This window comes from Acomys russatus, chromosome 16 (assembly GCF_903995435.1).
Source record: "Acomys russatus chromosome 16, mAcoRus1.1, whole genome shotgun sequence".
Taxonomy (NCBI): domain Eukaryota; kingdom Metazoa; phylum Chordata; class Mammalia; order Rodentia; family Muridae; genus Acomys; species Acomys russatus.
In genome coordinates, this window is record NC_067152.1 from 20,352,237 (window position 1) to 20,379,490 (window position 27,254).

The 27,254-nt window shown below is 42.2% G+C and overlaps 1 protein-coding gene across 1 annotated transcript; it reads right to left on the bottom strand.

Annotated features, from left to right (window-relative positions):
- Positions 1-221: 221 nt before the first annotated feature.
- Positions 222-27,238, bottom strand: Utp18 (UTP18 small subunit processome component). Its single transcript, XM_051158315.1, has 14 exons — positions 26,728-27,238; positions 25,174-25,286; positions 22,540-22,638; positions 21,716-21,786; positions 19,589-19,677; positions 17,557-17,682; positions 17,140-17,314; positions 12,729-12,829; positions 12,062-12,152; positions 10,603-10,726; positions 5,981-6,155; positions 3,232-3,374; positions 1,077-1,116; positions 222-366 (listed from the first exon to the last, which is right to left on the bottom strand). The coding sequence occupies exons 1-13, from the start codon at positions 27,100-27,102 to the stop codon at positions 1,092-1,094; spliced, it is 1,707 nt and encodes a 568-aa protein (XP_051014272.1). The 5' UTR covers positions 27,103-27,238; the 3' UTR covers positions 222-366; positions 1,077-1,091.
- Between the last annotated feature and the right edge of the window lie 16 nt (positions 27,239-27,254).

Consider the following 27,254-nt stretch of genomic DNA (forward strand, 5'->3'; position numbering starts at 1 on the left):
AGCTGAGAGGGGAATGAATTCCATGAAAACATGCTTTTACATTTCTTTTAAACCAATAAAAAGGTTTTTAAAACTACATAAAGTTTGGCTCAGGATTGGAAAAGAATTTCTAATTTATGATAAAAAGTCTTAAATATATTTCTGCCATTTTCTATAATGAATGAAGGTAAAACTATATTCAAGTTGCATGCCTGACTACGTGTGCACACACATGTGTGTTTGTGTGTGTAGATTGGAAAGAATCATGTACACTTATTTTCATACATTTATTAAGACACTGCTCTGATTTAAGTAGACTTCACAAGTTATCACAAACACTTGGAAAATACTGGGAAGATGCACTGAGATGGGCTTTTTCAACTGGATCTGAAAAAGAATAGGAAAAGTTATACAAGCTCATTTATAACTACTAGTTATCACAAGCAATGCGTGCTGCCGTTATACTTTAGAGAAGCAAGACAGCTGGAATGCTTTCTTCTGGTTACATTGCTCAGGATCCTATCTTTGAAAATCTTTTTCTCTAATTAAATCGTATCTGTACTTTTATAGTCTCCTCTTTAACATTATAAATCTAGGGCCAAACAATGAGCTGTGAAAAAAAGATTAATTGCAAAGCTCAATGTCAGGACCAGCCCTGTTGTCAGGCCAAGGATGTAGCAATACCAAAAACATTGTTTTAAACACTGACCAGCAAAAATCTATTTCATTCTTCAGTTCTATGCAATAGGGCAAGACATTCAATAACTGCCTAAATCAAAAAGTTTAAGCTCACAAAGCTGTAGCTCTGTCAAGTCTTCTCTCTTTTGTGGGTTATACATTTAGGAACTATAGTTTTGGTAACAATTACTGAACGCAATATTAAAACCATGACCTCAGAAGAGGAGGCACACCATTGTGACTAGAGATTAGAAATTCCCAAGGAAGGTTCAAGTCAGATGGACAGCTCCTGATCTATTTGCACCCCACCCCCCCTAAACTGATATAAAGCTGACCCAGGGCAGAGAAACTTCTACCAATGACATCAATGATACAACCCTAAAACCCATAGTATTTATTTTGAAAGAGAACTTTCTTACTTTAAAAAAACATCTTTAGAAGTCTGAGTAATGGTGCAACCTGAAAAGGCAAAGATAAGTTTTTAATTACCCACAGAATAGTGAAATCTGATCATGGAGCAGAACTTGGAGAGGGTGTGGTGGGGCTGGGGTGACTGCAGTCATTCTCAACAGGCAGATGTATTTAGATCCCTACAGACGTAACTGCTATGATGGCTGCGGGCATCAGGCTGGGATTGGCTCCTCCTCAGCCACTCTAAAAAGAATTGCTGTCAATCCAAATCACAAGCACAGCCAGGACAGTTTCATTTTAGAGCACAAAGTGAAAAATATGCTTCTGGGGCTTAAAGAAGCTTTCAGTTCTAAAGAACCAAAAAGCTCTCAAAGAGTTCCTTCTTTTAGTAAAATCTGCACTTGATCCCAAACTAATCTGATATGAGGCTGACAAAACTGCCCCGACACAGCTCATTTTCCTTAAAGCAGCACACAGTCTGCTATACTCTCATTCACAGCTATCATTAAAACCAATTTCCATTCCTCCTGTTCTTCAGGCCACAGCATTCCCCGGCACATTCCACACAAACTAGGACTCTGCGCAGTACTCACAACCAACCCAAGGGAAAGGGACTGTCATTTTAGGGCAGTCTCCTACTCAAAGTTTCAGTTCTCCTTGAAGATCCACCTGTCAACCTGAATTTTTTAGCAATGGTGCAAATAAATTTTGCTTGTGCCTGTTTTAAAGACAAGTATTTGGGTAAGAAAAGAAATACAGAAGAAAAAATAAATTAAAAAAAAGAAAAGAAACAGATGTATGATCTAATTTTTAAATATCTTTGTGGCTAGCACCCTTATTTATAGCTTATAGCTTCAAGGACAGTGTTACAGGGTATTTGATCATTGTACATGGAAAACCTAATTGTTAGCAAAATATAAATGCCTAAATAGGTACTGTTTGTCACATGCAGTTAGGTGTGCCTCTAAAAGCCTCCATGGATTAGAATGCTAAAGAATGGAAAGCTCTTGTCTATTTTAGAGTTGTTGGGATAAGCAACTATGACCCGAGGCAAAGACAGCTGGGTGGCCTCACGCTACCTCACCTAAATGTGAAATGGTTCAGGCCCTAGTGACTTGCCTTGGAGCCCCTCCCCCATGATGGTGACATGGCTCAGCCTGCCAAGGGTATGTAACGGGGAGCTACAGACTCCTTTGATAAGCAATTGGACCTTTGATAGAGCGCTCTTCTTTGGCTTGGAAGAGCCTTTTTGGAGGAGCTCCAGAGGAGAGATATAGATCCTCTCTTTGGGCTTGCAGGAACAGAGAAGCAGCTGGCAGGACACAGACAAAACAGAACTCTAGGAGAGAGAGCTCAGGAGCCCTCTTGGGTTTGGATGAGGTCAAGAGAAAGGCAGACGAGCTATGCAGAATAACACAGAGAGAAAGGTTTTTAAAGAGCTAGTCGTGTAGCTGTAGAGCCAGGTCTCTAAATAGATGTCTTGTATATAGTTCACAACATAAAGCTACCTGGTTGAGCTAGCAGGTTTTTTACCTCAGTTTATGCCTCTCGTGTCTTTATTAGAATATTAGACAATTTAAATGATTACAGACAGAAACATCTACTTTTTTTTTTTTAATTCACTTAAGTCCAGTGGAGTAAACTGTCAAAGCAGTAAAACTCAATCTCGAACTACCAAGGAAGTGGCTACTTTTCCTTGATATGGCATTCCAAAAATCAAAGCTTACTAGAGAAAAATAATTATTATTATAATACAAACTACAAATCACATACACAATTTCTATTCCTTGGGTGAATTTTCCTGCCAGTGACATGTTTATCAGAGAAAAGTACACTTAGATAATGAGGATGGGTAAGGCTGAACAAGCAATAATGAAAGAATAAATTATGTAACTGTAGAATTGAAAGTGCATATTCACTTCACATTTTCTTATTTTTATCTTTTGTTTTGTTTTGTTTTTTTGAGACAGGGTTTCTCTGTAGAGTCTTGACTGTCTTGGACTCACTTTGAAGACCAGGCTGGTCTCGAACTCACGGCAATCCGCCTGCCTCTGCCTCCCAAGTACTGGGATTAGAAGCGTGTGCCACCACCACCCAGCTTCTCTTCACATTTTCAAAAACAGTTTATCAGAGATTTTACTTTTAAACATAAAAAATACCTACCTATACATCAGGGCCCTGCCTTGCTCGTTTCCTAAGGCAAAGTATCCACTTCTGGGAGAAAAATCCATGGTTTGAACACGAGAAAGAACACTCTTCTTAAAAACTGGAAAATTAGAAAATACTGTACAGGAAGGAAGATGAACCTGGAGGAAATCAGAAAAGGCCTTAAATTACAAAAACTAGGAACTCATCTTTCTTACTTTTTTTTTCATTCTATCTTGATATAAAAAAGAGGTCACTTTGACTGTGGCATACAAAGAATCACTGCTCTACAAACATGGCCAAGTAGTCCCTAACTAAATCTGTGTGCGCACATGTTCACGTGTACCAGTGTGGATGAGCAGTCTGCAGGTGTCGGCCTTGCCCTTCACCTTGTTGCAGACAGTCTCTTACCCGACAGTTCTCCTGCATCCACGTCCCCTCACACCTGGGGATTTGAATTCAGTCTTGAGTGAATGGCAAAGACTTTTTACCACCGCGTCATCTCTGTGTCTTCACCGAGTCACCTTTAACTTTGTTCCCCTAAGTTTTTCATCACTGGGATATTTCTGTTTTTTCGTTTTTTATTTTGACTTTTAAAACTTGGCAGCATTCTTAAGTCATGAGCAATAGCCTGTTTAATAGAGATATGACTTTTTGTTTTTGTTGACAGTGTTTCTCTGTGTAGCCTTAGCTGTCCTGGAGTAGCTTTGTAGACCAGGCTGGCCTCGAACTCACAGTGATCGCCTGCCTCTGCCTCCCAAGTGCTGGGATTAAAGGTGTGTGTGCCACCAGACCCAGCAATGAGATCTGACTTTTAAACATTAAAAAAATACCTACATATACATCAGGGTCTTGCCTTGCTCATTCCACTTCTGAGAGATCCCTAAATAAAGCTGGAAGAGACAGCCAGGCACAGTGCTGCACACCCATAATCCCAGTACTCTGGGAGGCAAAGGCAGGTGGATCTCTAAATTCCAGGCCAGCCTGGTCGACAGCAGCATAACACTAATTGCCACTCAAAGCTAGAATCTGTACACCTGAGTCCAAGAGCACATAGCTGTTAAATGAAGAAACTGGTTCTGAGGAGCAGGAGACTTCCAGATATGAGAGTGAGATTTAAACTAAACTACTGAGGTTGAACCAAAGAGGCCTGAGGCCAGAATTCCCAGGAAGGCCTTCGTGTATGAGCAGTCCTTGGACGATGTCTACATAAACAGTTCCCTACTTTCTATGAATGAAAAGGATAGTACACCTGGACCAGGTAGCCCAAATCAGTTGTATAAATGAAGTGATTTATGCCTAATACCTGGCTTTACTCCTGGACATCTAGATTTCAGCAAATGGTAGGCAGAGGATCCTACATGAACCCTCAACCAAAACTCTGGGCTTTGAGTCTCTAATGAGCCTCACAGGTAGGAAACACTTGGTGTGCACAGTCACGCCTCACTGCTGCAGGTAGGACATGCACCCTGTGCAACTCTATAGGGAAAGAGACTCCCAGGTTGCTCCACATTTCACCTGTGTAGGGCCTCCCTTTGCCGAGTGTACTTAGTATCCTATGGCTGTAATAAACCTTAGCCAAAAATACAGCCAAATATTGGGTCCTGTATCTTTCCATTAAATCATCAAAGCTGGGGGTGGCCTAAGGTACACTTGAAACAGGCAATCACAGTCCCTGTCTAGCTATTCGAATTGCAGCACCTTTAGTTACTTTCAAAAATTTAAGAATTGCCTCCACTCCATTGCAGCTACAGGCCTTCCGAAAGTGTAAAGAAAACTACAAATGAAGTGCTTGCCTTAAACACGTTCCTTAATTTATATGTCTGAAGAAATCTCTGAAATGAGGACCACAACTTGAATGTTTACAAGTCCTCTGAGAGGCTCCACCCAGTAGCTGAGACTCACAGCCAAACATTGGGCAAAGCATACGATTCTAGTGCAAAAGCGGGGAGGAAGGACAGAAGGATATAGAGGTGACAGAGCTCCACAAGAAGACCAACAGAGCCAACTAACCAGGACCAAGAGGGGCCTGTGGAGTCTGAAGCACCAACCAAAGCCTACACATGGACTAGACCTAGGTCCTCTACATAGATGTAGCCAATGGGCAGCTCAGTCTTCATGTGGGTCCTCTAGTAAGGGGTATGGGGGCTCTCTGACATGGCCTCTGTGCCTGCCTTTCAATCACTTCCCCCTGATGGGACTGCCTTGCCAGGCCACAGGGGAAGAGGACATGCAACTTAATGAGCTGGGATGGGTGGAGAGGGGGGCTCCCCTTTTCTGAGAAATAGGGGTGGGGGATAGGGTAAGGAGGTGGGACTGGGAGGAGGAAGAGGGCTACAACCAGTGAATAAAGAAAAGAAAAGCTGACCATGGGTAGCTCAGAATTTGCAAGAGAACAGACACTATGCAAAACTTGGCAGCTACTGTGCACTACTACAACTGAACCCAGTCCTCCCAATAATAATCTCTTTACAAAACTGAATTTTCTAGCTCTAGCATCTTGTTGCTGTTGGTTTTGGCTTTTTAAGACAGGGTTTTCATGCATACAAGCCAGTTCTCAACTTGCTATGTAGCCAAGAATAACCTTAATTTTCCCGACCTGTTTTGGTACTGGGGACTGAACCCAGAGCCTCATGTATTCCAGGCAAGGACTACCAACTAAACCACATCTCCAGCTCAGCAACACTACTTTCCTGTTACCATTCAATGTTTCAACATGAAATTTTAAATTATCAAGATAAAAGAAAAGGATAAAAGGTGTTATTACCAATCTGACAGCTTCTTTCATTTTTCTTGAAGCCACTGCCAAGATTTCTGTCGTGGGATTGAAGGCCAAGGAAGTAACACCAGTAACCAGGTTCATTATGGCTTTTATTGGCTTTGGGTTTGTTTGTTGGAGGCAAGAGTCTTGACTGTATATGTTTACCACTCCACTCTTAGAACTGCAGAAAGAAAATGAAATAAAACAGACTTAAGCAAAAAGACTCCGCAACCTAGATAAATACAAACTGGTATTTGTGGAAATGACACGCTGCAAAGAGCACAATGGCTGAAGAGCTCAAGGCAAGACAAAAGACACCTATCAGTGCAGCTGCAGTCTGGCTGAGCTCTCAACTCTAGCAGCTTTTCAACTGTAAGTTTATCTACGAATCTGAAGAAAGCTCAGAGTGCCAACTGTCCACTCAAGCCAGGCACTACTTGAGTTCTTGAGATACATGGTAACTAGGGAACAGAGACAACTTCTCTCCACAGCACTCGCTGCCTTTGTAACACTGGGGGCTGAATCCGAGGCCTCACATACACACTCAGCAAACACGTCTCCATCCCCTTTGCCTTTCTTTCAATTATATATATATAGTTTTATTATGCTGCTTCACCTTTCTGAGTATCTGGGATTAAAAGGCAGCAACACCAGGCCTGGGACATTGCCTATGCGGATGGTAATTGATATTGCCCACTGATAGCTGTTGCTTTTCCAACTTACCTGTAGTATCTCACCCATTTTACTCTTATAGACACCAACTGTCCCCTCCAAACAACCTCTGTATTTATTGTAAGCTAATGACTAAAGCCAACAAATCTCTATAATCAACTGATAGAAAACTGAGCATAAAATATGAAACAAATAAAACACTGTGATGTACTCCAGCAATCTCAACATTCAGGAGGTTGAGGCGAGAGGATCAATAGTTCAAGGCCAGCCTCAGCTAGCAAGTATGAGGCTAACCTGGGATGCCTGAGAACCTGTCTCAAATCACAACAAAAATATATGAAAAGATGACTTTGACCTGAAAGTTGCCAAACTATATAGACTTCAAAGTGATTTCTAGTTTGCTAACTCTTTGTAAAGGCAAGAGCCAAAACTAGCTATCTGTGCCATAGAAAGACAGGCAAGGATTCTCTTGTTACTTTCTTTACAAGTGCCACCTGAATCTGCATTACTGGCTGAGGTTTTAAAAGCTTACGTAGGGGGCTGGAGAGATAGCTCAGAGGTTAAGAGCACTGTCTGCTCTTCCAGAGGACCTGAGTTCAATTCCCGGCAACCATATGGTGGCTCACAACCATCTATAATGTGACCTAATGCCCTCTTCTGGCATGCAGGTGTAATGCAAGATAGAGCACTCATATACAATAAATAAATAAACCTTAAAAGAGCCTATGTACACAGCTGGCTGCCACACACATGGGAAGGACGCCAGTCTCACTTCTTTACTATTCTTCAACATGTACTATGTTGTGTACAGTAAGGGTTCAGTATTCCCCAGTGACCTACTTCTAGATCACATGGCCAGTCACAAACCTACACTCGACAGCAGACACAGTTAAAGTACAGCTCTACAGACTCTGCCCAATAGGATGTGCACTACACCTAGAAAAAGCAAGGCAAGAAGCCTGTCTAGAGTTTTGGATGTGTTACATAATAACTAGAGTAGCAAAGCCCCTCTATAAAATTCAAAGTATGAAATGGTTTGCAAGTATGTTCCAACACTGGCATCAAATGAAGAATGGGAGTGTTCTGAAAGTATATAGCAATCTGCTCTCAACTTGGGAAAAAAAAGCTTTTTGCACTCAATTTAATGACTGAGTAAGTGACTGTGGAGTGCTCACGGAACATAGTGCAAAGGGCAGAAAGAATTTAAGAGTCAGAGGATGGGAAGGAGTGCTGTGAAAGTTATCTTCTAGACATGACATGGCTGTTACATGATCTCAGAGCAGCTACAGTCGGATGCACAAGATCAAGCAGTCAACATTCCAACACAGATGGGAAGTACCCACGAGGCTCCACCCATACTAAAGTTACTGATTGACAGCTGATAGAGGACGAGATTTCTCTTTATTGGTGTGGCCATTGACAGGTTGTCCATACAATGGACATACAGGCAGCACTAATGGATTTAAAGATTTATTTATTTTTATGTATACAGTGGTTTTACCTGCATGTACACCCGCAGACGAGAAGAGAGCCTCTGATCACATTACAGATGGCTGTGAGCCACCATGTGGTTGCTGGGAATTGAACTCAGGACCTCTAGAAGAGCAATCAGTGCTCGTAACCACTGAGCCATCTCTCCAGCCCAGCACTAATGGACTTAATAGGTCATTAAAAAAGAAGAAATAGAAGGAAGAAGTAGTGAAGTATTTTAAAAGGGGGTTTGGATTAGACATGATTAAGATACATTGTACAGTTGTATAAAAACTGTCAGTAAAATTTAAAATACCTGATGTATGCTTTTGTGTTATGTTTATGTATGTACCTACACACATAAATACATACACATACACATGCATACTAACCAAAGGTGGGGAGGGGTTACATTTTTGTTTTGACACTGGCTGGCCTCAAAGATGCTACATTGAGCCTCTTAAACTTCAGATGCGCTTGCTTCCACCTCCAAATGCTGAGACTACAGGCATCTGTCATATCACACCCGTCTCCAAAGCTATTCAAAATGACAATGTGAAGTAAAAGTTTCTTACAGTATTCTTAGCTACTCTATCTCTGCAAAGTTGAAAATAGAAAGCATGAACTTTATGAGAATGAGAAGTAAATCGAATTGACAGATACTAATAGTTCTTAGATCAAAAGAATCAAGTGCCAGCAGCAGAGACCAGAAAAGACAGCAGGCAGCCATGATCCCAGCTTCTCCCTGCTCTACCCTGAGTCTACAGCACCACCTATCAGATAGCATCAGGAACTCTACTAACACGGGCTAACAGCTTTTCTTAACAGATGTAACTATAATATAAAAATGATCTTTGGCCAACAACATAAGAATTCAATTGCACTAAAGAGGAATTAAAATGAGTTTCAAGTTCTAGTATTACATTTTTTTTCTTTTTTGCTCAGACCCTTCAAAGGGGACTAATAAAAAGTGAAACAAAAAAGAAGACAAGAGCCAGAAAAATACTAACTGCACTGCCTTTACAAGTTTGAAACAAGGTCATTTTTACGCACTTATCCTTGCCTGACACAGGGGAAGAGCAGTTCTGCTTAAAAACACTCATTGGAGGCACTTTCTTTCCAACCTACTAATCAGGAGCTGCGGCTATAACTTGTTATTAGTCTGGCAAAGCTTATCTTGTGCTGAAATGCATCTCCCCACAGGGATGGCATGTGCTGACTAGCCAGGAAAGGCAGCCTTCATCAGGCAATCACACGAAGAGCTGCCTGTCAGCACCTACCACCTAAGGAGCACCACCCACCTGATGCTGCAGCTGTCTGTCTTCAGGTTCTCTAGCTCAGCTCTCCTTGCCTTCCCAGGCCCCAAACTTGCTGGGGATATTTACAAGCAGTTTCCCCATGTTGAAAAATTATGCTAGTATGAAAAGGTATGGTCAGCTAGACCCCCTTAACTTCCCACTTCAGAGTAGGGAATTCCTAACTATAATTTCTTTACAGCCCAGTGTGTTTGGTCAAAAGTCAAACAGGTAACACCTTGAACTACAAAATTCCAGATGCTAACATGATCTGTAAGTTAGTTTGGAATACCACGACTACACAATTCCTCCTACTTCTACCTACATATTTAGAACAACATAGGAAGATAAAGTCATCATTTTCCAAGTTTAAACCACTAATAACCCAATATCATGTTTTAGGAAATATCAGGCTCATATATTTTAAAACCCAGTCATCAGGGAGTAGCACTACTTGACAAAGATTAAAAGATGTGGCTTTCTTGGAGTAGGCGTGGCCTCAGTTGGAGGAATTGTGTCACTGGGGGTGGGCATTAAGGTTCCAAAAGCCCAAGCCAGACCCTACGGCTCCCCCTTGCCACAGATCTGGATGTGGAACACTCAGCTCCTTCTCCAGCACCACGCTGACCTGCCTGCCTCCATGCTCAGCCTGCCTGCCTCCACGCTCAGCCTGCCTGCCTTCATGCTCCCCACCACAATAACGCACTAAACTTCTCAAACTATAGCAAGCCCCAAGTTATGATTTTTTTTGGTAAGAGTTGCCACAATCGTGGTGTCTCTTCACAGCAAAAGAACAGTAACTAAGACGCCTACCATACTAACAAATGGTACTCCAAAGAATATGTTTTGGACTTAAGAGACTAAAGGCCTTAAGAGACTTAAATCTAAAGTTGAATTACTGTACCTCCTATCAATGGCAAAAAACCAAATACACCGAAGGAAACCTTGCCATGATCAACTGAGTATTCTAAACTCAGGAAAATATACAATGAATTAAGGTAGTCCAGTTTCTTCTTTGCTAAAAGCCGACAAATTGCCATTATTCATACATGATGCATGACAACAATTTCACCAAACAAATGCTCAGCTCAGTTTCCTGGTCGCCTATTTCTGAGCTGTAGTAGTACGCCACCTCGTGTATTTAGCTGCTGAACATTTTCTCACTAGCACAGTGAGATTCTCTTCACTCACCCACAGGCCACATACTGCCCATTCTTCGACGTAGCAATGCTTAATCCATATAAACTGCCATCATCAAGAAATCTGTTAATGCACTTCCTTGAATTCACATCCCACACATAAACTTCTCCACTCCCTGAAAGCAAAAGCCAAAGAAGGTTCAGCTAATCTTGCTTTAAACTCAAAAAGCAAGTGAACTTACCACTTTTAGTCACTCTTCAAAAGCACAGGGAACTAAACTCTATTTCCAGGAAACTAAAGACATTTTGAATATATACAAAAGTTCATCAGTCATTAAACAAAAAACCAGTATCCTTAGGTTTAAAGATTTAAAAAAAAAAAAAAAAAATCACAAATTTGAGTTGAGCTTTAAGGAAAAGGTGCTATACTCCACTTACATAAATTAATGGAGCAAATATATGAAAAGAAAAATAATACCAGCAAGCATTAGAGTGTCTATTATATAAGGCTACACAATATAGATAAGCAAACTTTTAATGATAATCATGGTAGGGAAACCAAATTTATCCCAGACCAGAAAAAAATTTGTAGTTTAATTAAAAAGTCTTATACAGCTTGTTTCAAGTCCTTTACAAATTAAGAATATTAAAGGTGAAGCAATGAGCACACATTAACTTAGAGAATTAGTGTGGGCAGGATAAAAGAAAATATTAAATGCAAAGAGGCCACAAATATTACATCTAATTCTCAAAATTAATCAATTCTTTTTCTTTTTTAAAAAACATTTTTAGGGCCGGGTGTGGTGGTGCACACCTTAAATCCCAGCATGTGGGAGGCAGAGGCAGGCCTCGCTGAGAGTTCAAGGCCAGCCTGGTCTACAAAGTAAGTCTAGAACAGCCAAAGCTACACAGAGAAACCCTGTCTTGAAAAACAAAAAAATTTTATTTAAAGATTTCATCTGTTTATTATGTATAATCCTGCATACATGCAACAATGCATGCCTGCACGCCAGAAGAGGCATAGCACCTCTTATTCACCAGATCTCATTACAGATGCTACCAGGCTGGATGGCTGGGAATTGAACTCAGGACCTGAGGAAGACCAACCAGTACTCTTAACCTCTGAGGATCTCTCCAGCCCTGATCAATCCTTTTTCTTGTTCTTATGGCACTTTCTCATTCTATTATACCTACAATATCTCACATTCACCTCACAATGGCTCTTCACTCCCACCCACTCATCCTTTCCTTTTCTGTAGATACTGTTCTAAGGTTTTCTCTTCCAACCTCATGTTCCCAAAGAGAATTCAGTGAAATGTCCCCTCAGTGATGTAAGCACATTTATACTGCATATCAGGCGGTTAACCCTTAACTTACTGGCTTAACTAACTGACCTGGCAATGACAGAAAATGAATACTAACTACCTCTGATTTTTCTTATTAAAACAAGAAATAGAAAACCATGCATTTTTAAAAAATAAAATTTGAAACATAAACGCATGTATACTCACCAGAAGAGGTATATATCCTTTTACTATCTGAAGAAAATGTGGATGCTGAAATTCTTCCGTTAATCTTCATGCTACCAATCAGTTCTTTGGTCTAAAAGAGTAATTATTTACCAGATGTTAGAAAGCTGTTATCTATCTTCCAAAAAGTATTGGACTCTAATTTGTTTATTAATTATATGTGTATAGCTGTTCTGTCTGCACGAATGTCTGTGCACATGGAAGCCACAGAGGGCAACAACTCCTCTGGAATTAGTTACAGATGGCTGCAAACCACCACGTGGGTACTGGAAACTGAACCCAGGCACTGGGGAAGAGCAGCCAGTGCTCTTAACCACTAAGCCATCTCTCTTTTTTCTCATTGTCAAAAGTTTCCCACCAACTGCCCACAACTTTTCCCAAAGTTCTCCCTGAAGTGTAGATTTGAGGACACATGGGATGTTAGCTGTTGTAGTGCAAGCCTTTAGTCCTATTACTCTGGAGGCACAGATAAGCGGATCTGTAAGAGGTGGAGGCCAGCCAGGGCTTTACAGCAAAACTCTGTTTAAAAAAAAACAAAAACAAAAAATAACAAAAGCAAAATAAAACCACACTGAGTTAAAGTTAAGACTGTCCTTAACCCTAGCCTTAATTCCTAATGGAAGAACAAAAAAGCAATTAAATGTTTCACCTTCATTGACAGCAAATGAGAAAACCCAGCAATGCCACTTATGAGCAAGAAGGAGCCATCTGGGGAGACTTCAAATCGCTTCACTATTTTCTCTTTCAAACCTAAGAAAGGAGATGAAATAAGATTTAATGACTTTTAAGAAGTCTACCCTCAGGCAGGGGGTGGGGGGTGGAGGGTAGGAGTGTGTGGGGTTGGGGGGCGGTGGCAGCACTTGCCTTTAACACCAGAACTCAGGGAAGCAGGCAGGTGGATCTCTGAGTTTGAAGCTAGCCTGGTCTACATAGCAAGTTCCAAGACAGCCAGGGCTACACAGAAAAACCATGTCTTGAAAACTGGGGGTGGGGATGGGGGGGAGAAGTCAACCCTTTAATAACAATTAAGTTCCTTTACCTTTTAAAATGTCTACAAGCTGCAAATTAAGCAACAAACAAGCTCTGCATCAATCTCACTGCATGTAACATCAAAAAGAACCAAAACAGAAGTCCATTTCAAAATGGCTGGCAAACTTCATCTTGGTTAGCATTCATCAGTTCAACTTAGGCCAGCTCTCCAAACAGTAAACAGATCAACTCATTTGCCAAACATAAGCAGTGATACTTTAACTAAAAGAACAGTTGTAGTTTGTTGTTGCACAGCTCATTAACAGAAGGGAAATTCACTGTCATTAGAGATGGCCAAACTATCTGGTTGCCACTTATGAAGAATGGAAAAATAATCTTTGATTTTGTACTTTAAAAGCACAAACTCCTGGGCTGGAGAGATGGCTCAGAGGTTAAGAACACTGCTTGTTCTTCCAAAAGTCATGAGCTCAATTACCAGCAACCACATGGTGGCTCACAACCATCTATAGTGAGATCTAGTGTGCTCTTTGGGCATGCAGGTGTACATATGGGCAGAATATTGTATAAATAACAAATTTTTCTTAAAAAAAAGCACAAACTCCTAACTTTAAGTGTATTTAAGTATTGATTAGCTTCTCGTGATGGCATAAATGTAATTGAGAATCTGCTCATCAATTTAAGAAGGGTCACATCCCTTCACATTGACCCTATCAGAATGCTAAGAACCAAGCTACCCATCATAAAGTAGTCTGAACAGGGGCATGGTGCACATGCCTGTAATTCCAGCACTTGGGAGGCAGAGGCGGTCAGATCTAGAGTTAGAGGCCAGACTGGTCTACATAGTGAATTCCAGGACAGCCAGGGATACACAGAGAAACCTTATCTCAAAAAACCAAAAAATAAAATAAAGTGGCCTAATAGAAAGGACACATAAACATAGGTACAAATGGCTGGCTCAAGGGAAAGGAAGGAGGAAGCCAGGGAGAAGGAGCAGACTAGACTTCCCACTATCATTCATTCATTTGTACATATTGGGGGAGGGGGCCCAAGTCCAAGGCAACCTTTAACTCAGTAGCAACCAAGGGTGACTTCAGTCTCCTGGACCTTCCTGCCTCAAGTACAGGGATTATAGGCACGCACCGCTACACCATGCTAACACGCTGCCTAGTCAAAAACAAATTCAGCTGCTGAAGTGCAACTACTGATCAGACTAGAAGGACATTTTTCAAATTGCGGCAAAAAATCTTTATACTACAAGAAAGTGCAAGTTGAGGCTCCTTTGGACCACCTTTAACTGCTTAAGTTATAAGCCCTGACAGGTTAATGGAACATAAAATCTAAATCAATTCTGTTTTCATTGTTCAAACAAGCATTAATGCCAACTAGAGTTTCCATACAAAAGCTTACATACCCTAGTCAGCAACTTCCACCTTACTGAAATATCCTATATGTCTTGAGATTGTTCAGATAGTAGTTTCAAAGGGCAGGAGATACAGCTCAGTGGTAAGGCACCTTCCTGCCTGGCAGGATCAAAGCCTGGGCTAAATCATCAGCACAGCAAAAAAGTTTTGATTCCTTTTGCTTTTTCCTCTATCATGACTTATGAAAATACAACTCTGGTCATCAGCCTTGGGCAGCAAGCAGCACCTGTATTTGTTAAGCAATTCCTCAGAGCCTGCTTGGGTTTTGCTGTGGTTGTTCTAAGTGCATGAGTGTTTTGCCTACATGTCTGTCTGTGCGTGCACCATGTGTGTGCAGTGCCGCTGGAGGCCAGAGAAGGGAGTTGGATCCTTTCAAACTGGGTGTAAAGCTGGCTTGAGCTGTCAATACTGGGAACTCAAATACAGTAGCTATGAACACAGCTTTCTGGCTCAATATAAACTGGTTGAGGTCTTTCAACAAAGTGCATCCGCTTAACAGGAAATTCACCTAATGAAGCTGGAAATGCAGTTTCTCATCCATAAAATCCAAACCACAACTTAAAGAGATTCCTCCCTCATAGGATTTCACAAAGAACTAACTTGGAAAGATTAAAGGTGTCGGGAAAGAGGAAAGAATGGACTAAAAACACTGAAGATGAACATAAATGTCTCTTTAGTTTGGTCTTATTCATGTCCCCCACTAACAGTAATACAGCCACGAGTGCACTAGGAAGACTGCTAGTGACTATGTGGCCGATGCTAACACACTGGCCCAGGATGTATGTTAAGCCTGCCAACATCATTACAACAGCTTTGGTTTCCCAAAGGAATCATGAAGGTGTCACCTGTATTTTCAGGTAGCACGAGCATGACAATACAGAGAAAAATGATCAAGATGGCATACAAATCACATAACAAAAACACTTGATTTTTATCTACTTCAATTCTTTAAAATGTACTGTATAAGCACTTCTCAAAACAGTACTTTATTTCAAGCATAAATCAATATTTAAAGTAAACAACATTAGAATTAAAGTAACCAACGCCCTATCAGAAAAGTGAACTGTCTGTCCAAGGAGGTAGAAGCCAACTCTTCTATATCCCTAGCTGTAACGCTCCTTCTACCACCTCAACTAGTAACTTTAAAACCAACTATCAGGGGGCTGAAGAGATGGTGGCCCAGCAGTTAAGAACACTGGCTGATCTTCCAAAGGCCCCGGGTTCAGTTCCCAGTACCCACATAGAGGCCCACAATAATCTGTAACATCTCTCTTTAGCATCTGCAGCCACCAGGCTATATATGTTGCGTACAAAGGAAAAAACATTCAAAGAAAGAAAGAAAGAGAAAAGAAGGTTGAAAAAGGAAGGGAGGGAGGGAGGGAAGGAAAGGCAAAGAAAAAAAGATTGAGGGAAGGAAAGAAGGAAATGAAGGAAAGAAAAGAAGGAAGGAAGGAATCTTACTTTTATTTCTTTGGTTTCTTGAGACAGGGTTTCTCTGTGTAGCCTTGGCTGTCCTGGACTCGCTTTGTAGACCAGGCTATCCTGACTCACAGCGATCCGATCTGCCTGCCTCTGCCTCCCAGTGCTGGGAGTAAAGGCGTGCGCTGCCACTGTGCCCGGCTAGGAAGGCATTTTACATAAATGGGCAGGACTGGAGAGAAGGCTCAGCAGTTAGAAGCACCTGCTCTTGCAGAAGACCCAAGTTCAGTTCCCAGCACCTATATGGAAGATCACAGCCATCTGTGTCACTCTAATTCCAGGGGATCCAGGATCATCTTTTGACCGCTGCAGGCACCAGGTATGTACAAGGTGCTCATACATATAGGCAGACAAAACACTCATACACATAAAATAAAGTCATCTAAAAAAATGTTTTTTAATCATGGGCCAGGGCTTAGACCAGCAGCAGAAGCCTAGGCTATAAGCAAGGGGAAAAGAAAGAAAGAAAGAAAGAAAGACAGACAGACAGACAGACAGACAAAACAGATTTGGGCTCCAAGACAGAATAAATAAAAGTAACAAGCAAAGGGGCTAAAGAGATGGTCTGCTCTTCCAAAGGACCCAGGCTCAATTCTCAGCACCCACATGGCAGCTCACAACTGTCTGTGACTCTAGTTCCAAGAGATCTGACATCCTCACACCAATGCACATAAACTAAAATTAAATAAATTATTTTTAAAAATAACAAGCAAAGAAAGAAAAATCAATTAATTAACAAGTACAAATATGGCCTACCAATAGTGGTCTAGAAGGAATGTATACTTATAAATTATGACCTTATCCTAAGTTTGTTTTTTTTTTTTAAATCCTAAGTTTTTAATTAGCCAGTTTGCTGGCTTCATTCAAGCGTATTTCCTCAACACAAAACAACTGTCAACTAACTAAACAAACTCTTACTTTTAAGAATCCTATGGAGAGCTGGGAATGATAGCACATGCTTTAATCTTAGGACTTGGGAGGCACAGTGAGAGTCAGTCTCCCTGTCTGTCTCCCCCCCTCCCCCCTCTCTCTCTCACACACACACACACACACACACACACACACACACCTGGGATCAAAAATAGTAGTTATAAATAAATACCGATAAATTCAGGATGGGAGAAAGGGTAAAATAGGGACGACAGACTGTGTGTCTCACAGAAGTCTTACCTCTCACTTGATGTACAGGAATTAGCTTTCCAGCTAGCATATCATAGACATAAAGAACCTTGCTGTGCATACTTGTGGCTAAAACTTCTTCACCGTTAGCACTGAAGCAAGCCTTAAAGATTGGAAACTTTTCCAAATAGATGCTCTGGATTTTAGGGTTTGTTTTGCCATCAACCTGTAAAAAAGCACAAATGTTTCTTTTAGTTATTTCCACAGACGTTATATTCTGGTAATGAACATTTCACTATAAGACTTCATTTAGGAGGTTAGAGAGATGGCTCAGTGGTTAAGAGCACCATCTATGATGAGACTTGGCGGCCTCTTCTGGCGTGCAGGCATACATACAGGCAGAGCACTGTATACATAAAAATAAATAAATCTTAAAAAAATAACAAGACTTCAATTAGAAACCCATACCTGAAACAGTGAGATAGCATTATCTACCCCAGAGACCATCACCACCTGTGCACCAGGGTGAAACTGCACTGATGAGATCCGAGCACTGGTAGGCCGTTCAGCATTGGCAGGTCGGCAGTTCTTCATCTGTGGAAACAGAGCTGGAATTTTATCAAGTCAAGTGGGTTAGCATCACTTAAAGCAGCATTCTCAACCTAAGGGTAGTGACTATTCCCAGTTGCCTCCCATTTTTACAGGTGTACACACACACACATTAAAACTTGATTTAGGAATAAAGTAAGCATTGCTTGTGTTCTGAATGACTGAAATTAAATTGTTACTTTTAAAAAATGCAGCTTTATTCATTTCTCATTTTTACTTATGATTTCTATTGTACATGTGAATGCTGTGTCAGCATGGGCACGTGTGCCACAGCACAGTGTCTGTCCCAGGCACAATAAGTGCCTTTACAGTACAGGTGCTTCAACTTCAAGAAGCAGAACTATGGGAAGGAGCAGGGACAGCAAGTGTTACTCGTGTCTAACTGTAACTTACCATAGGACTACTTGCACTGCCCCATCTCCATAAACACAGCATTTTATAGTAAGGACAGTGTTTCTCACACAGGTCTGTTACCTTGACACCTGGTCGAAGCACTGTGTTGGGGAAGCACTTGGGCAACACAGTTAATAGCTGGACATGGTGCAGCAGAACAAAGCACTGGAGGTCAATGTCCTTCCAAAGTGCTATTGGGAAACAAGGACACACCAGACTATAGCAGTGCCCAAGAGAGACACAGACAGAAAAAACAAGATACAGGGTTTAAAGGCAAGAAAGGAACCAGTATGTTGAAGAAACACAAAGGACTGTGTGGGCCTGAGTAACAAGTAAGAAAAAAGAGGCCTGAGATGAAGCTGTGAATGTGGGCCTAAGACAATGAGGATCCTGTAGACTATGACAGAAATACAGAAGGTTTCAAAAAGTAAAAATGATATGACCTGAAACTATTTTTAAAAGCGCCCTCTGGGACCTGGAGAAATGGCTCAGTGGTTTAGAGTTCACAGTACTTTTGCAGAGGACCCAAGTTCAGTTCCCAGCATCCATATCAACAGCACACAGCCACCTGTAACTCCAGCTCCAGTGGTCTAATGCCCCCTTTTTGCTCACATGCATATTCCCCGACAAACACAGATAAATAAGTAGAAATTCCCTCTAGTATTACTTTATTAAGAATAGTTGTTGCAGGATTATTTGATCAAATTATGAACCCCAAGATTATTTACTGGAAAAAACTGTTTCTAGTTGTAATGTGGCTCAACCCTAGAACACACTTTTAATCAAAGAACTTTCTATTTATGGCAAACAGATAGTTGTGGTGTGGCTCAGTCCTGGCACACGTCTTTAATCCAAGAGCTTTCTGTAAACAAGATTAAGTAAAGTCAACCATAGGTCAAAAGGCAGAACAAGCAACCAGCTGACAGGGAGTAAACATAGGAAAAAACCATAGAGAATGAGAGGAAGTCCAGAGGATGGACAGAGAGATGTGCAGCAAGTAAAAAGGAAGGACATTCAGTTGAAGGGTTTTTAAGACAGCACAGAGTGGGAAAACAGGCCTTCTCCTTCTGGGATAAGTCGGCTGGGTAGAAAGGTCAGCTGGGTGCTTTCTCTGCCTCACTAAGCTAGTAGGTTTTCACCCCAGCATCTGGCTCCTGAGTCCTTACTGGTAAAAAGTAAACGTTTGGAATTTTGTTTAAAAACAACAAATAGCTCCCAGGATGAGAGGTACAGTGACTGGAGAGCCCAGTCACATAACCACTGAAGCAGGCTGACTGAGAAATGGAAAGACACCAACTAGGGTCCCTGTAAGTACTTAGGTAGGTCCATCATTTCTGTAGAAGAAAAGAAAAACCCAACAAATATCTATTAAAGCAAAATGACAGCAAAACACTAACCCCACATACAAGCATACTCCATACTCCACACAGTATAACTTGGAAGCAGACTGGATGTCACAGGTCAGTAACTGGATAGGTCCCAATCTCAAAACTCTCACCTTCAAGATTCCTCTTGGAAGAGAAGTGGATGTGGATATGAAATTTCCAGTCCTTTGCAACAAATCATCTTCCTCCTCCTCACTGTCCTCTGAATCAGGAAAACCCACAAGGCTCATCTTTAGAATCAACCAGGAGGCCCTTGACTAAAGCCAAACTTCTCTTCTCCAAATCCGACTCCCATCCTAGCTTCCCAACCTCAACCTGCTTTTTGAGTTGAAAATGGTAAAAGCAAAACATAACTTAAAAAAGGAAAGAGATGACACTACATTTTATATATATACATATTTACATAGTAAAATTAAAGCTTTACTGGGCAGGAAGACTCACACACAGATGGTTACTAAGATGAAAAGAGATCAAGTTTAAATAAAGCCAACATTTCATTTAAAAAGAGCAACTCATAATTATGGCAAAATTAGCAACAGGGTAGGCAGAGATATAGCTTAACAGCACACATGAAAAGCAAGATCAATGCCAACCAACAGTGCATAAGCACCTCAAAGAGGGATAACAAGATGGCTAAGTGGGGAAACCCACTTGCCACCAAGCCTAACAACCAGTTTGATGTCCAGGACCCACATGGCGGATGAGAGACCTGGCTGCCACATGCCATCTGAGATCACGACCAGCATAAGCTGCATGAGACTCTGTCCCCCGCCCCCAAAAAACAAAAAGATAGCCAAATGGAAATTCTAGAACATAGTAATTAAAATTTAATCTCCAATGAATGTTTTTAAGTGTCCCAAAATTAGCTGACAGGTCAAAAAAACATCCAGACTGTAGTATAGCAAAAACACAGGCGGCCTGAGCCCACCCCAGCACTCCAGAGGCAGAGGCAGGAGGATCTCTGGAAGCTCAAGGGCAATTTGATATACACAGCTCACTCAGTTTCCTGGCAGAATCCTGTCTGAAGCATGCTGAGTGTCATGCATCACTTCCAAGTGAAGCCAAGAAAAAGACGCTAAGAGCTTCTTATGTAAGTGTGAGAACATATAATAGAGCTGAAAAGCTTTATAACTGCACACATATCAGATCTTCACTAAGCCACCTGTATTTTTTAAAATTTATTTATTTAATGTATATGAGTGCTCTGCCTGCGTGTACACCTGCACCTGCAGAGGGCACCAGATCAGCCATCATGTGGGTACTAGGATTGAACTCAGGACCTCAGGAATAGGCAAAGCTCTTAACCACTGAGCCATCTCTCCAGACCCAAGCCACATATATTTACAGTATCTTAACTCAGAGTTTAAACTAAAAAATATTTGATAATACAAGGTAATCTTAAAAGTTGCAGTTTCTATGTTATCATCTGCGCTTGGTCTGACATCTGCTCCACTTTGAATGGATAGCTACATTAGTTGCAGGTATCTTCAGAAGGGGCTCTGAATCAAGTATCACTCATTTTTCCTTACTCCCATGCCATAAAACAGTACTGTCAAGACAAAATTTATTTACCCCCTATTTTCCTTACAATAAGTAAGATGCTACAGGTTGACTATGCCTTGTCTGATTTTTCAGTTGTTTGTTTTTCAAGACAGGGTTTCTCTGTGTAGCCCTGGCTGCCCTGGAATCACTCTGTAGACCAGACTGGCCTTGAACTCACTGAGATCTGCCTGCCTCTGCCTCCCAAGTGCTGGGATTAAAGGTGTGGTTCATGATTATGCATTGCCTGAAATGCTTAGGACCAAAAGTGTTTGGAGCAGATTCTGAGTACCTGTATATACATAAGGTAACTTAAGAATGACCCAAAGCTAAACATGAAACTCATTTGTTTCACATATAACTATTTATTACATGTTGCCTAAAGATTTTAATTATACTTCAGATCTGTGTAGGAAACAGTTTTATAGTACATAATTTCCCACTCCTGGCTTCAAAAAGCCAGTACTCCAAAAGTTTCAGATTCTAAAACATTTCAAGTATCAGACTAGGAATGCCCAACCTGTGTTAAATAAGCCCAGGCTATCAAAAACAGGGACTTCCCTCATAGCAATGTCAGACTTTAAAGCCAACATAAAAGAGGGAGGCTCATTTAAAACACTTCATGTTTTAAAGCTTGGGAAAACTCCAATAAAACAGTAACAATGAAAGAAACTTACTAGCTTAAAGACATCAATACTCACCATCTGAAGATGTTCTCCGCTTGCTCCCAATCTCTGCCCAATCAGGTACACCTCCCATGGCATGCTGGAATCTGAAAGGAAAAACAAAAATGTTGTGGTGAATGTTCAGACTCTACATAGATTTTGACACACTTTAGAATATATGTAAAATATCTTCCAACATGACACCTTTCACTGAATGTGCAAGAAAATCTCACTTTTACGATGACTGATGCACACTGAGAAATTCAGACATTAAGTGTCACATTATCCACATCTTACACTCACAAACTGTGAAAATACAAATACTCAAATAAATGCAGCTACAGGCGTAAAATGTTTCTTGTTTTGCTTTTTTTAAGTTGAGCCCACATACAATGGGCACTTACATTTTTATAATTTTTCATGTCCTGGTAAAAGGCAAGCATAGTGGTGCTTACCAGTAACTCCAGTACTCAGTAGGCTGAGGCAGGAGGATCCAGAGGTGAGACTAGGACACACAGTGAGAGCCTGCCTGTCTCAGGCCCAAAGGGTCTGACAGAGTTAATGGACTATATACAAATAAATGACTATGTTACCAGTAGTACTGACTATATTTCAGTGGTAGCATTTCAAGTTTTTTTCCCCCAAATTATCTTTGCTATATTCCCTGACCAAAATGCTTACATGAAGCAAGTAAGGCCTACTTTACATACACATACACACACACACACACACACACACACACACACACACACACACACACACACACGACTATCCAAAAAGCTGTTACAGCTGAAAACAAAGCAAAGAGGAACAAATGGCTGTTTATCCCCTGGTATTATTACAGGAAAAAGGATACTTACTCTTCTTTAAGTCTTTTCTGAAGCTTATCTTTTGAAAGTTTACTTTCACTGGCATTTTTCATGATATCTTTCCGAAATCGATTGTTGGCCATATCAACTCTGAAATAAAGAACAAGTATATTTTAAATGATTTGTAAAATGCTGCTTTAGTATTCTAAAGAAATATTTGTATGATTTGTAAGACTATTAAGATGTGGAGTGTTTCACATACGCATTTTCCATTCCTCCTCCAGAGTCTCTCATACATTCTGGAGAAATAGTGGAGAAAACTCTTCCAGAATTACCTAAACACCTATCAAATCTTTCTCTAAAATATCACAGGCAAATCAAATATTCAAAAAGCAAACCATTAAATATTACCTGTATTTTTGAGACAAAGGACAGTTTTTCAGTAAAAAAAAAAAAAAAACGTAAGAATTCAAACAATGAATCCCAAGAATCAAAGATCTGACTGTTTAAAACTTGAAAATCTCTGCACAAAAAAAGGTGAAAGAGCTGAGTGTGGTAGCTCATTCCTTTGATCCCAGAAGCAGAGACAGGTGGGTCTCTATGAATTCAAGACTAGCCTGGCCTACAAATCGAGTCCAGGATAGCCAGGGTGACACAGTGAAACCATCTCTCAAAAAAACAAAGTTAGTAAATTGAAAGAAGTACAGTGGTGCTCGCCTTTAACCCCAGCACTCAGGAGGGCAAGTGCAGGAGCAGGCAATTAGAAGCCAGGCTGCTCTACCCAGAGAAACGCTGTCTTGAAAAATAAAATAGAAAAAAAAAAATATGGCATGGAGGTTCAAGAGGAAGGAATTGTAAAGCTCAATAACAGCTTTATGCTTGGCATATACAGACCTAGGTTCAATCTATAGCAAATAAAAGTTTGAAATTCTTAGTACGTAAGAAATCTGAGTGCCGGGCATGGTGGCGCACGCCTTTAATCCCAGCACTCGGGAGGCAGAGGCAGGCAGATGGTTGTGAGTTCAAGGCTAGCCTGTGAGTCCAGGACAGCCAAGGCTACACAGAAAAACCCTGTCTCGAAAAACCAAAGGAAAGAAAAAAAAATCTGAGGCAATAAGATCTTTAATAAACAAAGATAACAAATAAAGATAATAAAGAGCATTTATTAAATTCTATTAATTTTCTTCAACACAGTTTAAGAATGGTTGTTTTCCAATCATCAAAGAAAGTCTGCAAATAACAAAAACCCTTACTGGTTATATTTTTAAAAGTCTGAAATCCACACTTTACATGGGGAAGGTAAACCCTTACTCTCTGATCAAATAATACTACCCCCCCAAAGAATCTTTAAGAAATTAACTAGAAATGCAAAAACGTGGGCTAGAGAGATGGCTCAGCAGTTAAGAGCACTGGCTGATCTTCCAGAAAACCTGGGTTCAATTCCCAGCACCCATATGGCAGCTCACACCTGTGTGTAACTCCAGTTTCAGGTCATCCAACTCTATCACAAATGCAGGCAAAATACCAATGTACATAATAAAAATAAACAAACAACTTACCTAAAAAAAAAGTTTTTTCCTAAAAATGTTCATGTCAACATTCTTAAAACGAAAAATTGATTTGTTCAGTAAATTTGAATTTGATTCATACAAGAGACAACTTCCCTTATTTACAATATAACTTTACATAGAAAAAGAAAAACTATGTAGTATATGCTCATATTAGATACAATATGGTAGTTTTATTTGAAGCCTTTACTCAGTTTCAGGCACTATGCTAGAAATTCTATATGCATCATTTAATCCAATGGCCTTCAGTTATAATTACTATTCTGACACTCAGGAACTGTCCAGTTAGGAAGCAAGCTAAGAAGTAACCCCAATGATTAGTTAAGCAGTGTATCCTGCATAGAAGATACAGGGAACCACCAGGCGCAGTGGCCCACACCTGTAATCCCCACACTCAGAAGTCAAGAGGCAGGGGAATCTCTGAGTTCGAGGCCAGCCAGGACTACACAGGAAAAAACCCTTCTCGAAAAGCCAAAAGAGAGGGGAGGAGGAAGGACAGGGAACAACAGAGAACAACCCGTGCAACACAACAGCATCTTTCTCTCAGATACAGAACCATGAACCACCTCTAGGTCTAAAGAAAGCCTCACAAACTGTTCAGACCCCGATCTCAGTCAGATAGAGATGGGTTACTGACCGGCACACCACAAGACTTCAGGGACACAGTGGACTGGGGAGCCAAACTGTGACATTGTTTCTCAGAGTTAACTTACAATGACAAAAAGCACAATTAGCTCATACATGGGGGCGGATGGTGGAACAGGGTGGTCAGCTGTGACTCCGGCTGCTTTTGCTAACTAGACAAGCAGTTCTAGCTAACCTTGACAGTGCGCAGGGCGACTGGGGCCAGTTGTGCTACGGCTAGGGAATTTCTAGGACCAACAGGCCATAGTTTCTCACTGAACATAAACACAGTTTCTGGTCAATCTGACTGTACAAGAATGAGCAGAGATGAGGCAGCTGGTAGTTACACCGTAAGGAGGAGGTCCCCACACTCTCCTGTGCGTCCACGTGTTTTCATTATCCACATAATCACACTTTCCAAGAGTGATCTGTAAAACTCTGCAAGTTAACTTTTAAAGTGTCCAAGGGGACTCTGAAAGAACGGGTAACTTACATTTCCTCATCTTCATCATCTTCATCCACCCATACTGGCTTCTTCTTCTGAGGAAGAGCGTCTTTCACTTCATTTTCCACTTCTGAATCATCTGAGCTTCCATGCAGTTGACCCTACAGAGACAACCATCTTCAGGTCCCAGCGGGTTTGCCTATGAGGAGGTGGCAGGCACCAAGCCCTAACACTTAGATGGCTGGTAGAACGTTTTGCTCTCCTGGTCTGCTGATGAAATAATGTGATGGAATATGACCACAGAAAGCAAGAAAGGTGATCAGAACCACCAGCGGGGACAGGAGAGGCAGGATCGACCAGCCCAGGAGTGACAATGCGCACACTGGAAGCCACAGACCACAGTAGACGAGGGTGAAAGGTAAGCAGACAGGTGAAAAGCAAACATCGAAACTCCAACAATTATAAAACCCAGGGCGTCTAGAATCCCACACAACATAACCTGTGTCTCATAGCCTCTTGGTGTCGACCATCTTAAAACTTAATAGCACACTCAAACTTAAACCTAATTCCCTCTTTCCAAAACAGCCCTTGAAATGAGCTGAGCTTTTTCCCCCAACCCACACAGTGTCCAAGAAGTCAACCACCGTATCCACCTGCGTTACTGATCTTTCAAAGCCCGCCAAAGAAGTGTCCCACAGCTTGGAGCCTAACTGTTCTGGCTCCAAGCAAATAAGACTTGAAGTTTTCCATCGAAGCATCCACACAAAGGGTTAATTCAGCAACTGCTGAAATTCTCACTGAAGCTTCCTTCACATACATTTAATTCCCTTGCCCAAATGTTGCTATTTTCCTCTCCACCAGCACACTTGAACTTAACTATTGTCCTGTCTCCTCTATCTTGTTTTTCCACCACTACCACACAAGCTCCAAGAGAACAGGGGATTTTGTTAAGCTTCCCCCAGTGCTGTGTCTCCCTCCACCGCCTAGAGCAATGCCTGAGCAGGTCTCTCTACCTTAGACAAGGGATCAACTATAGAACAAAAGTAAAGAATGCAAAAATGAACAATCACGAGGCATTTGCAGCTTCTACGAAAATTAAGCCCCCAAAGCAATGTTAAGAGATGAACGCACTAGTCGTTTTCTAAAGTTGGGCGTGTGTATCACACGGAGGTATTGTTAAAACGCGAGCTTTACGCCTTCTGACCACGTAGCGGGTTCGATCCACGAAACCGAACGGCGACAGGTGGCCAAGCCGCCACCCCTGTGGTTCCAGCAGAGGGTACAAGAACCCAAAGATGCCCGACTTTGCTGACAGCCTTCTGCAAATCCAGCCAGCAGTTGAGCGCCTGCTGGATGCGAAGCGCCCCGGCCCCTTTGGGGCGGGGAGAGGCAGCGTCTCCGCCCTCGCCAGCTCGCAGCCCAGCGCCGGAGGCGGAGAGCGTCCCGGAGCCCCTCGGCGCCCGCGGTCGCCGGTCCCTCCCACCATAGCGCCCGCCGCCACAGGTCTTCCCCCCCCCCCAAGGCTCCGCCCCCGGGGCCTCGCCACCCGCCGCGCGCCGGGCTCCGGAGCGTGCGCCGGCTCAGCAAGCAGGCCGCCCTCACCCGCGAGCTCCCCAGCCGCCGCAGCAGCGCGTCCTCGTCGTCCTCGACGTCGCCGAAGACAAGCTGCTCCAGGCACCGCTCGGCAGCCGGCTTGTCGTCCTCGAGCGTCAAGCGGTTCCGCTGCCGGAGCCGGCTCTCCTCCTCCACCGCCGCCGCCGCCGCGGTGACCGCACTAGGGGCCGCCCTCGGCCCGGCCAGCGGCGTCCGTTGGGATGAACGGGCGGCATTTCGGGGCGTGCCGCCGCTCCCGGGTCTGGCTTTCCTCCCCGGCCCTGCGCCTGCTCTCCGATCTCGTTTCGTCCGGCTCCTGCGTTCGGGCGGCATCCTCGGGGCTGAGGAGAAGCGCAGACGTTCACGTGGAGCACCACTGCGCATGTGCCAGAGCGTCTGGCTGGGCGCCGCGGCCCTGCCCCGGGAAGCAGGAAGGAGCCTGCGCCGCCTCGAGCCACGTGACCGACACTCACGCGCTACGTCACTCCCTCTCAGTTCGGCAGCCCCGCCCCGTGTGGGAGTTCCTCTGGGAAGAC